Source organism: Bubalus kerabau, chromosome 3, assembly GCF_029407905.1.
Source record: "Bubalus kerabau isolate K-KA32 ecotype Philippines breed swamp buffalo chromosome 3, PCC_UOA_SB_1v2, whole genome shotgun sequence".
In the NCBI taxonomy this organism is placed as follows: Eukaryota; Metazoa; Chordata; class Mammalia; order Artiodactyla; family Bovidae; genus Bubalus; species Bubalus kerabau.
In genome coordinates this window covers 91391654-91404765 of record NC_073626.1, presented here as the reverse complement: position 1 = coordinate 91404765, position 13112 = coordinate 91391654, and the positions used below count along the sequence as shown (strand labels likewise).

Sequence of the window (13112 nt, the reverse complement as noted above, 5' to 3'; positions counted from 1 at the left end):
ATGCTATGTATTATTTATGGCACTGTATATATGGAGTGTTAAAGGCTTTATATATGGAGTAGTAATAACATAAAATATTCATGTGAATATTAAACACCAAATTCAAGATAATGGTTTCTTCTGGAGAGAAAAGGAGAGAGAGAGAGAAATAAGATCCAGGAAAGAGAAACCAGGGGATTTCATTGTATCTGTAATACTTTATTTCTCAAAAAACTTCAGGCAAATGTAGCAAAAGAGTAAGATTTGCTAGACCTAGGTCAGATTTGCCAAAGCTCATTGTGTTATTGTCTGTACTTTTTCAGTACATTTAAAGAACCTCACAATTTTAAAAACTAGGAGTGAAAGAAAACTTCCTGTCATTCTGTAAAAGAATCCGAAAACAATACTGTCTCAGGTTGGGTTCTCACTGAAGTGGAGTTTTCATGCAGAGTGTGTATTATAGATCAGCTCTTATGGAGGAAAGGGGAAGAAAAAGCAGGCTTGGGCACTGGGGTCGGGGGCATCCACATACTATGCCAGGAAGTTAAGCTGATGGCAAAGTCTAAAGCATGTCTGAACCTGGCTTTTCTCTTCTCATCTCAGTCAGTACTGCACGCAGCCCGCCCAGAAGGATATAACTTCCTGGGTCACGAAGGCTCTCTTCAGCTGAGGGACCCCTGAAGGCATGACCTCTGGGGCAGCGAGTCTTTCCTTGGGCCTCCTCAGCCACACATTTCTGTCTACCATACAAGATCATGAAAGTGAATCTTTATGTTGTCTTCTGTCCGCTTGACTCTCAGAGAATGATTTCTGATATACTTACCTGAGAGAGATGAAGTAAATATAAACAAAAGCTTCCAAACACATGTGAACTGACTCCATTTTTATAGCATGTCAGTAGCCTTGACTTTCTTTCTAACCTTGATTATGGTCTTGTTTAACAGAATTTAAGGGGAAGTTGTCATGTACTAAATCACTGGCAGAAGATTTTAACATTATTTCCTTGCTCTTCTCAAAGGATCCTCCCATAATTTAGATGCCCAGTTTTGGAGACAGTGGTAAGGGTCAGATTTCACACATTATGTTTAGAGGATTAAAAAAAATTAAAATTTAAAATTTAGGGATGGTATCACAGCATAATCCTCTTGATGAGTATTATTTTGGAAATCATTAGAGGTGTTTTTATATGACTGTGTAATACTGTCTTCCTTGTCAATCAATCTTAAGAATCCAGTGGAGACAAAATTGTCAAATGTTTATATCATACTCATTCATCTTGATGGCAGTCACATGTGGGAGTTCAACTTATATTCTTTGGAATTAGTATAATATTAATAATTTTACAACAAAGTGTACATATATTTTGCTTGTAAATGTTCACAAGTATTAGGTAACCTGAATAGATCCCATGCTTTACAGCTTCCTGAGAGTCTGCTGTGGAGGCTTTAACTGTGTTCTACTTGTGAGAAGGGTGGGCAAATAATGGGTGAAATAGGTTTGATAAAAGTAGCCAGTGATGTTCAATATTATAGACTCTGCAGCTAGGAGGGATACAACGTGGACTTTACTCAGTCCAAATGAGTGTTAAAGGAATTGCCCAACTTCTAAAAAAAATGAGCTGCATCATGGGTACTGAGGCTCTTCTCATAACTTGACAACTGTAAATGATTTCTAGAGGTCTATCAGTCAGAGTTTCTAGTTGCAAGAAAAAGAGACTAACAGCTAATTATGCGGGGGAAAAATACTTACTAGTGGTTATTCGTGAATTCCCATGTTTGTTGCCAGGACTGGAGAACAAACCTTGAGACTGAGCTCTCAGGAATAGTGTCCAAATCAAGGCAACACTGGCGCTGCCATCAAGTATAAACACAGTTTGTGTGGAGGTTATTTCCATGTTAGAAACTTGGCCTCGATTTCTACTACAGGAAGTGCAGCAAGAAGGTGAAAGGAAGAGAGGAAACGAGCTTCGTGTTTTCTGATGTCAACATCTTGGTTTCAGCATCCTAGTCACAGTCTGGCACCTTCTCGGCAGAGTTGAAGTTGCCTATATCTGCTTCAGAGGGAAGGAATTATGGGACATTAAGTTCCGTTGTCTGCCTTCAAGCAGGAAATTTCCCAAATATTTCCTTGAAAGGATGCTCAAAAGACCATAGGCAGCTATAGACATAATTTAAAAAAAAAAAAAAAAACTACTAAAATAGATTTTTTTTTTCCTACGAATGGAAAATGTTTTACTGTTCTAGTATAAAACATACCTTAATCCTATCCTGGTAACTTTTGGCCATCCCAAAATGAAACCCTCCAGTCCTCAATCCTTAGTAGCCACTGAACTAAGAACTCAAAAGTTATATAATGTGTTGGGGGATATTTTGAGATGCACGGATGGTCCTTGCGTGGCCCAGCTTGGTACAAGCAGCATCTTCCAGGAAAAGAGGTGTATAATAAACAATCTGCAATTGTATAGAATCCAACTGCCAGTGCATGAGAGTCATATTTGGTTCCTGGATCAGGAAAATCCCCTGGAGAAGAAAATGGCAACCCACTCCAGTATTCTTGCCTGGAAAATCCCATGGACAGAGGAACCTGTCAGGCTACAGTCCATGGAGTCACAGAGAGTTAGGTCCTATAGTCCTTGGGGTCACAGAGAGTCAGACATGGCTGAGCAACTGAGCATACACACACACAAAGTAATTGAAAGAATGGAAGTGTATCACAAAAGCTATGAAGCTGTTTAAGGACAAAGACTGTGAAGTAAACGTAATAGTATTTGTCCTTAAAATCAGTGATCTTAGCCTGGAACTGAATATTATGCAATTATTATCGATCTGGTGTTTTGTGGCCGAACATTGATCAGAAGCCTGTGATCCAGGAATTAAGTAGAGGTAGGCAGTGTTGCCCTTACCCATTATGATCCCATTTTACAGCATTGTTGGGCCAACAATTCAGTTCAGTCACTCAGTCATGTCCGACTCTTTGCAACCCCATGGACTGCAGCACGCCAGGCCTCCCTGTCCATCACCAACTCCTGGAGTTTACCCAAACTCATGTCCATTGAGTTGGTGATGCCATCCAACCTTCTCATCCTCTGTTGTCCCCTTCTCCTCCTGCCCTCAATCATCCCCAGCATCAGGGTCTTTTCCAGTGAGTCAACTCTTCTCATGAGATGGCCAAAGTATTAGAGTTTCAGCTTCAACATCAGTCCTTCCAATGAACACCCAGGACTGATCTCCTGTAGGATGGACTGGTTGGATCTCCTTGCAATCCAAGGGACTCTCGAGTCTTTTCCAACACCACAGTTCAAAAGCATCAATTCTTCGGCGCTCAGCTTTCTTTACAGTCCAACTCTCACATCCATACATGACCACTGGAAAAACCATAGCCTTGACTAGACGGACCTTTGTTGGCAAAGAAACATCTCTGCTTTTTAATATGCTGTCTGGGTTGGTCATAACTTTCTTTCCAAGGAGTAAGCGTCTTTTAATTTCATGGCTGCAATCACCATCTGCAGTGATTTTGGAGCCCCAAAAAACAAAGTTTCTCACTGTTTCCATTGTTTCCACATCTATTTGCCATGAAGTGATGGGACCAGATGCCATGATCTTCGTTTTCTGAATGTTGAGCCTTAAGCCAACTTTTTCACTCTCCTCTTTCACTTTCATCAAGAGGCTCTTTAGTTCTTCTTCACTTTCTGCCATAAGGGTGGTGTTATCTGCATATCTGAAGTTATTGATATTTCTCCTGGCAATCTTGATTCCAGCTTGTGCTTCATCCAGCCCAGCATTTCTCATGATGTACTCTGCATATAAGTTAAATAAGCAGGGTGACAATATACAGCCTTGACGTACTTCTTTTCTTATTTGGAACCAGTTTGTTGTTCCATGTCCAGTTCTAACTGTTAACTTCCTGACTTGCATACAGGTTTTTCAAGAGGCAGGTCAGGTGGTCTGGTATTCCCATCTCTTTCAGAATATTCCACAATTTGTTGTGATCCACCCAGTCAAAGGTTTTGATATAGTCAGTAAAGCAGAAATAGATGTTTTTCTAGAACTCTCTTGCTTTTTTGATGATCCAGCGGATGTTGGCAGTTTGATCTCTGGTTCCTCTGCCTTTGCTAAAACCAGCTTGAACATCTGGAAGTTCACAGTTCACTTATTGCTGAAGCCTGACTTGAAGAATTTTGAGCATTACTTTACTAGCGTGTGAGATGAGTGCAATTATGCAGTAGTTTGAGCATTCTTTGGCATTGCCTTTCTTTGGGATTGGAATGAAAACAGACCTTTTCCAGTCCTGTGGCCACTGCTGAGTTTTCCAGATTTGCTGGCATATTGATTGCAGCACTTTCACAGCATCATCTTTTAGGATTTGAAATAGCTTAACTGGCATTCCATCACCTCCACTAGCTTTGTTTGTAGTGATGCTTCCTAAGGCCCACTTGACTTCACATTCCAGGATGTCTGGCTCTGGCTGAGGGATCACACCATCGTGATTATTTGGGTCATGAAGATCTTTTTTGTATAGTTCTGTGTATAGTTCTTCCGTTTAACAACTGTTACTACTGCTGTATATTCTCCCACACCAACTGGGCTCCTTAGGAAAGAACTGTCGATATCAGAAAGCAGTAAGAGTTCACAGACTGTTTTCTTAAGAATGATTCTAAGAATAGTTTGTAGAATTTGCTCAGCCAGTGCTGTCAAGTAGTTGTACCTTTGCCTAATCTCACAGGGAGTTAATTCACTTTCCAATCGAATTGTATGTTACTGTCATAGATCGTATGTTGTCAATAATATTATTATGAACAGAACTAAGGTAGTTCTATGTCTGATTAGTTCCTTTGCTTAAGGTGCATCTCCCTGGTGTTTTGAACCAGTAGTCAGTGTCCAATTAAACCACTTACAGTTCAGCATTTGCTTTGAGTAGACTTGTAAGGAGTTAATATGGCACAGGGGAGCTTGAGGTGTTATTGGAGATGTTATTTGTGGCCTAAAGCCTTTAGAGCGTACATGATTTATAGGTAGTTTATAGCATGGCGTGCTTTCTATATATTAAAATCCTGTTAAGATAACAATGAGATAAATACAACTAATGTTAAAAGATTTCTCCTAGAATAGAATACTTGCCTTCGTGATGCATCATAGTATGAAAAATATAATTTCTGTAGACAATCTTCCATCTTTTTAATACAATTTTAAGTTCTATATTATGACTCAGACTTTTTCATTATTTTTTCTCTTGTCCCTTCATACAGTGACACATGAATGCATTTGTGACAGTAGGAAAAATGTGTTTGTATTATAGATAAATATAACAGGCTTTTTTGTGGGATTGTTATGATTTTTTTTTTTCTTAACAATTGAAAGGTTTTGTATCTAATACTGTCAAGCGAGTCTCATCACAGGAATTTACTTTTTTTAATGCTGAGCTAACATACAGTATGAGAGAATGAAATATTAGCTGTTGAGGATGAAGAGATTATTTATATTGGTTGGTGTGTCTCTAATATAAGGACTCTGCAACCCTTACGTTACATCCCTGTGGCATAAGTACTATTTGAAGACCTCAATTAGAACCAAAGGAAAAAAAGGCCAAATAAGGATTTACATATTTTCAGTTTCAAACAAAGACTGAAATTCTAGTGCCTTTAAGTTTGTTTGTAAGAGTTCAAATCAGTAGGTTGTTTAGGCCCACAATTCCTTCCAAAACCCTACTCTCGTAAGGCCACACTATAGTGTTATGTTTTGGGTATGTTCCTGTGTTTCTTGTGACATACATGAATTCATGTATCTGCCTGAGCAACCTGGTGCTTTATGTTCCTTTTATTTCCTTGAATCACAGGAGCTTCAGTTTCAGCGACTCACCCGAGAACTGGAGGTGGAAAGGCAGATTGTTGCCAGTCAGCTAGAAAGATGTAGGCTTGGAGCAGAATCACCAAGCATCGCCAGCACCAGGTACAGGGCCAATGGCGCTATCTTTTTTTTTTTTTTTTTAGTTTGCAAGCTTATTTTTTTTTTTAATAAAAATTTATTTATTTTAATTGGAGGCTAATTACCTTACCATATTGTATTGGTTTTGCCAACATCAGCATGAATCCGCCACGGGTGTACACGTGATTAGGGCTGGTGCACTGGGATGACCCAGAGGAATAGTATGGGGAGGGAGGAGGGAGGGGTGTTGAGGATGGGGAACACGAGTACACCCGTGGCTGTATCTTTTTAAATGCCTTTATCTTCTTAACTGCCTTCAAGTCACGGGCCATATTAATTGTCCCAGATGCAGCAGATGATGCTTTTAGTGTTGTCACTGTTAACTTGTCTTCCTAAAATTGATACCAAAAATGTCAATTTATTCTAATTTTCAGAAACCTCTTGCGATATTGATTATCCTTCAGTTTTGTACCTGAAGTGTTTTATATGGCACTGGTACGATTCTCTAACAAAAGCCACTAAGCTGCCTTTAGAAATTTGATTTATTATATGTAGACAAAGTTAATGAATGGTTTTAACAATGAACTGCTAATTATTTGGTAAAGCTAATTGATTTTGGAAACCTGATATTGGTTTTTTGTTTTTTTTCCTTTTTAACTAAGAAGTATTTCCAAGTAATAGCATTTAGCTAGCTTTGAAAAATGCCTTCAATTTACCTTGAGTTTTCTAGAACTCTGTAAAAATACTATATGAAATGATTACTATTTGAAATAATTGTATATTCAAGTCAGCACAAAACCAGTATATTACTGGACCAAAAAAACATTTAATCACAAGTATTGTTTTATATTTAAATAACCTGTTATGCTATTTTAAAACATCATTAGAATATGAATTACTGCCACAACTCCAACTGGTGAATCACTGTTTATCCAATCTGTGGGTTTCTTTCTTAGTATTTACATATTCCAAGAAAGCCTACTATGCAATACTTCTGTTGCTTGCATTTTTAAGCTCAGTTTGTTTATTACTAAGTAGGTGTGTGCCCGTAGTAACTTGTCTCTCCTTTGTTTCTAACCTCATAATTGTTGTACTTCTCTGTATCTCCTATTATTCATAGCCAAAAAATCCTTCTTGGTGAGTAGAATGCTGTTTATAGCTGATTGCTATCCATTTAAAATTTCTAGACAGATAAATTGTATTCTCGTGAATTTTTTCATCTTTGATCCTTAACAGTTATGCACATACGTATGTTTAGTACAGCATGAAGCATGCAAATAAGATAAAACTTTAAACACAGATATCAAATAATGTGAACATTTTAAAAACATCAGTTTTTTATAGGATGAGAAATTATAAGCAAGGTATAAAATTATAAATAAAAAATTTCTAATATATAACTCAATTAGATAACTTATTAAGAAACTTAAAATTGTCAAAACAAAACTTCTTTTAATTTTACCCAGTTTTTTAAGGTTATCTGTATCTTTAGCACAAAAAAGAGCAGTTCACAAGCTCAGTAATGTAGTGTTGAACATTTCAAAAAAGTATGAACCAACAGATTTTTTTCAAATATAATTTATACTATTAAAAAAATTAAATCAATATTTAAAGAATTCAGTTAAGATGTTTATCCTGACAATTTAGACAACGAAAATGAACATAAAAGTTTCTCAGTAAGCTCCTTGAAATACTTGATATTCAATAATACAGGTCAATAACTAGAGGAAATAGTAAAGGAGCAAAGAAAATCCTCAGGTTCTAGAAATACAGAACCAGAAGCCAGGGTCACGAGTATTTGAGCTGCCAGTGCAGGAGGCCTGGGCATAGTCAAGCCCCCAACAAAGCACTAGAGTCTTAGGTTTAATACTCCTTTAGGGACCAAAGAGTGAGGCCTTGTGTGCTCGTGGTGGTACACTTGAACTTGGAAACATAAGCCATGGGCCTCAAATGCACTCCTGGACAACCCCAGGCCTGTACCCCATGTGAATTTAGAGTCCAAATGTAACCATATGCATTGTTTAAGAATCTCCAGCTGAGAAACTAACATCACCAAAGATGAGCTCACTATCAGATAATTAAAAACTCAAGTAAAAAAAAAACTCAACCATGAGAAAAATCACCAGGCCAGAGAGTAGGACTTAAAACTAAGAACTTAATATCATAGGAGAAAGTTTGACAGGTATGCACAGGAAGACAAATACAAATGCTTATTGTAACATTTGGAAAAGTAAAAGCTTAGAATCAGGATAGATATGGGAAATAAACCGTGAATTAGTTCAGTTCAGTTCAGTCGCTCAGTTGTCTCCAACTCTTTGCGACCCCATGAATCGCAGCACACTAGGCCTCCCTGTCCATCACCAACTCCTGGAGTTCACCCAAACTCATGTGCATCGAGTTGGTGATGCCATCCAGCCATCTCATCCTCTGTCGTCCCCTTCTCCTCCTGCCCCCAATCCCTCCCAGCATCAGGGTCTTTTCCAATGAGTCAAATCTTCGCATGAGGTGGCCAAAGTATTGGAGTTTCAGCCTCAGCATCAGTCCTTCCAATGAATACCCAGCACTGGTCTCCTGTAGGATGGACTTGTTGGATCTCCTTGCAGTCCAAGGGACTCTCAAGAGTCTTCTCCAACACCACAGTTCAAAAGCATCAATTCTTCGGCGCTCAGCCTTCTTCACAGTCCAACTCTCACATCCATACATGACCACTGGAAAAACCATAGCCTTGACTAGAAGGACCTTTATTGGCAAAGTAATATCTCTGCTTTTTAATATGCTATCTAGGTTTGTCTTAACTTTCCTTCCAAGGAGTAAGCGTCTTTTAATTTCATGGCTGCAATCACCATCTGCACCATTTTTTTGGAGTCCCAAAAAATAAAGTCTAACGCTGTTTCCACTGTTTTCCCATCTATTTCCCATGAAGTGATGGGACCAGATGCCATGATCTTAGTTTTCTGAATGTTGAGCTTTAAGCCAACTTTTTCACTCTCCTCTTTCACTTTCATCAAGAGGCTTTTTAGTTCCTCTTCACTTTCTGCTATAAGGGTGGTGTCATCTGCATAGCTGAAGTTATTGATATTTCTCCCAGCAATCTTTTTTTTTTTTTTTTGAAATTCAAACTGACTTTATTTACAGGGATAAAAAATGAAAGCAACTGAGATATTTCAGAGCAGATCATTGATTTTACATATATTTTATATAAATCGCTGTTCATCCTTGTGATGAAATGCAGTGCACCTGTAAGAGATCGGGTTAGGAACATCCAGCTTGTGCTTCATGCAGCCCAGCGTTTCTCATGATGTACTCTGCATATAAGTTAAATAAGCAAGGTGACAATATACAGCCCTGACGTACTCCTTTTCCTATTTGGAACCAGTCTGTTGTTCCATGTCCAGTTCTAACTGTTGCTTCCTGACCTGCATATAGGTTTCTGAAGAGGCAGGTCAGGTGGTCTGGTATTCCCATCTCTTTCAGAATTTTCCACAGTTTATTGTGATCCACACAGTCAAAGGCTTTGGCATAGTCAATAAAACAGAAATAGATGTTTTTCTGGAACTCTCTTGCTTTTTCGATGATCCAGCAGATGTTGGCAATTTGATCTCTGGTTCCTCTGCCTTTTCTAAAACCAGCTTGAGCTGTGGAAATTCACTGTGAATAAGTAAACTCAAGAGCCATTAAAATGAAATAACTACATGTGTCAACATGGACATCTTTGCAAAACACTTTTGAGTGAAAACTACAAGTTACAAAAGAATAGATATGAGGTTATCCTTATGAACATTTAAAAATATATGTGATATTGAATTTAAATAGTGTTTAATATTGTTTATACATCAGTGCATCTCTAGTAGAAGTATAAAAAATATTTCAGGATGATACCAAATTAAGATAGTGGTACCTCTAGGGAGGAAGGGAAAGAGGGAGCTATTAGAAATTCAGCTTTAGCCAAATCTGTAACATTTTATTTAAGATTGACATCTGAAATAAACATAACAAAAATATTAATATTGGTTAAACAAGGGGATTATTGGTACATGCTTGGTGATTAGATACTTTTCTGTACTAAAAGTTTTAAAATATTAACTAAATTTAAGGTTATATAATTTGAATTAGGTTATTCCACAAGTTTGTTAGAAATTGGTTAGTAAAATCATGTGGGTGGTTTGTGGCTTTGTGTCTGATTCTCAGTGCCCAGCTTGGTGCCTGGCATGGCACTGGAGCTCAGCCGGAAAATGTTGGTGAATGAGTGGGTCCTGCAGAAATGGGAGCCTAGCTGACCGAAGAAAGAGGGAAAGTATGCACAGATGTGTGTCTCACACTGCAGTATTGGAGGCCCCCAAGGCACGGTAGTGTCTAGGATGTGTCCTAAAAGCGCCTCGTGGCTTTTGAGATTGGAAGAGTAAAGCTGGCCTTTGATTCTGGAGCACTGGGAACCCGTGAAGATGAGTGTCACCTTCCATTAGGTCTGTAAAGTAGACATGTTGAAACACATTGTTGTAGTTGGAGGCAGTTGTTCTGATAGTGTAGGGTGAGGTCAGAATGAAGAGAGGCCAGGCAGCAGGACAGGAATCTGTTATGGAACCTTAGGGGTTGAGAAGAAAGTGGGTTTCTTTATTCTGTGAATTCTTCTTGGAATGGTAACTGACCCACTTTGATTGTCCTGGTCCCATCTCAGTTGGATTCTTATGTATTCTTGATATCCCCAACTAAGTGCTAATCAACTCTTACAGCCTTTCCCATATTTCTCCAGGGAAGTCACCTCTTCATCTCAACTCTTATAACTGTTCCTCTGTGCATGTATTAGCCTCCTGTGAGGTGGTAAGGCCCACCCCAGCCCCCAGCCCCACAGTCCTGGCCCCTGCTAAGTGTTCATTGAATGAATAATGTTATTTAATGAAGCTCAGTTTGGTTTAAGTTCCTCAGGTAAGCATTCTCTACTGTTGGTCACTTACTTGATATTCTCCCCTTCTCGTATCTGCGTTTTCACACCTTTCAATTTGCTTTTTGGTGGACCTTTAGGAAGACTATTGATGCAATTACTTTGCCCAGGTTTAACACTGGCAAGAGCCATTTAGAAAATAGTGTCAGTGAAGGGAGATAGGCTTCTACTGTATCACTTGAGAGATCCCCCTTTTGTCTGCAAGTCCCCACCAACAGTCTCAGAACCAGAATCTAAAGATAAAGAAAATAGCTCTCAGACCCAAACCCCCTTTCCTGTCAGCCATTTCTGATTTGCTCGAAGGACCTTAAAAGTGCCATCACTGCTTCCAGCCAGGAAGCTTCCTTTCAGGATTCAGGTCCTCCTTACTTGGAAGGGAGGAGGATGGAGTCTTTCAACAGGGTGGAGGATTTGAAAACCAGTTGTCTTCCACATTGTTTGATTTAGATCCTGTGTCCGAGTTTGTAAGGTGATCTGTAAGATTTTATTTTTCCAAGTCCAGATATGATCTAACAGGGTAACAAAAAGCATACTTCGATTTACTTTTCCAGTTGTCTGAAGTTCTTGCCATATTGGCCTCATCATGTGAACAAGGAGGCAGTGGCGTGAGGACCTATCGAATGAGTGAGCAAGTATAAGTTGTTCAGTCATATCTGACTCTTTGCGACCCTATGGACTATAGTCCATGCAATTCTCCAGGCCAGGATACTGGAGTGGGTAGCCTTTCCTTTCTCCAGGGTATCTTCCCAACCCAGGGATCGAACCCAGGTCTCCTGCATTGCAGGTGGATTCTTTACCAGCTGAGCCACAAGGGAAGTCCAAGAATACTGGAGTGGGTAGCCTATACCTTCTCCAGTGGATCTTCCCGACCCAGGAATCGAACCAGGGTCTCCTGTATTACAGGTGGATTCTTTACCAACTGAGCTATGAGGGAAGCCCCACCTATTGAATAAATGAGTCTAATATTGTGCTCAGTAATATACTGTGGAGCCCTCTCCCACATGGCTGTAAAGACAAGCAATTTGGTTTCCTCACATATGTAGTACCAAAGATGAATTTTGAACCCTGCCATGCGGTGTCTCCATTTTATAGTAGGGAAACTGGACTTTTGCATGCCTGTGGTTATTTAGGAAGTGTCCTAAAAAGTGAGATAGCTGCCTTTGGCAGTTTTCTTGCAATATGCCTTGCTGAGAACGTTAGAAAACTCTTAATTATTATCAATGATTGCTAGGTTTTCTATTAATGACTGTTTGGAAGTAGTAGTCTTTTAAACTAGGTAGTAATAAAAATTCCCGTTTGCAATACGACTTTTCATTTGTTTTATTTACTACAAAAAAACATTAGTAACACTAGTAGTAACATCAGCAATATCAATATACAATCATCCTTAATCTGGAATTAATGGTGCTTATATCCGAAGATGATATATCAGACCAAAAATAATCACTGCAAATTGAGAAATCTTGAAGGGGAGATACAGAGTTAGTTAATAGAGAAGTTAGAGACTTTCTGCCTTTGCACCAAGTATGCTATAGTTATCTGTGTATGTAACAGTTATCTATTTTAATATTAGGCTACAGAATTGTAAGCAAATTATACCTTTTCTGCATTTATACTGAGTATAATATAGTTATTTATATATTTAATTTTTTTCCTCATTTAAAGTGGGCCTTGGAATCAGTTAATAGAGAAGATAGCAATTTTCCACATTTGTTTTGCATATACTACAGTTATCTATGTATCCAACATTTCACCTTATAGAAAGTAGGCTGTGGAATCTGTTTATTTCTGCATTTGTAGTGAGTACAATATGGTTATCTATGTACTACTCAATATTTTACCTCTCTATGTATTTGACACGTTTGGAAAATTCAAAAACCAACAGTGGAGGAGGGAATTAGGGCAAAGATAAAAATGAGGAAAATAAGATGAAGGAAAGGTTAAAATAGTATACAAAATGTTTCTTATTAGTATACCATGCACTGGCTCAAAGTAAAGAGCCACTTTGACTGTGTCCTGGTTGCTAGGCTAAAGAAAGAAACGTCAATGAATTACGTGATTTAGAGTGTCTGGAAGATAAACACAAACCAGGTTGCTCAGGAGGATTTACTGTTCCTGGGGCTGAGACTTGAGAGGATTCTCTTGTGTGTCACTATTAGACCTCTGCATGATGAGGCAGGCAGCATGCCTGGTATTTTCTCTCTGAATTACAATACAGTATCAGGCTCATAGGGTTCTCCCTTTGGTTGCTAAAGAGTTTATGAATGGATAGG

General features: G+C 38.6%; 1 protein-coding gene across 14 annotated transcripts in view; it reads left to right on the top strand.

The window, feature by feature from the left end:
* The window catches only part of PKP4 (plakophilin 4), a 259721-nt gene that overhangs the window by 127536 nt on the left and 119073 nt on the right, over positions 1 to 13112 (top strand). For all 14 annotated transcript variants that reach the window (XM_055572503.1, XM_055572499.1, XM_055572498.1 and 11 more), the window contains one exon: positions 5812 to 5924. In XM_055572503.1, coding sequence (XP_055428478.1) covers positions 5812 to 5924 — 113 coding nt within the window. The remainder of the gene's footprint in view (positions 1 to 5811; positions 5925 to 13112) is intronic.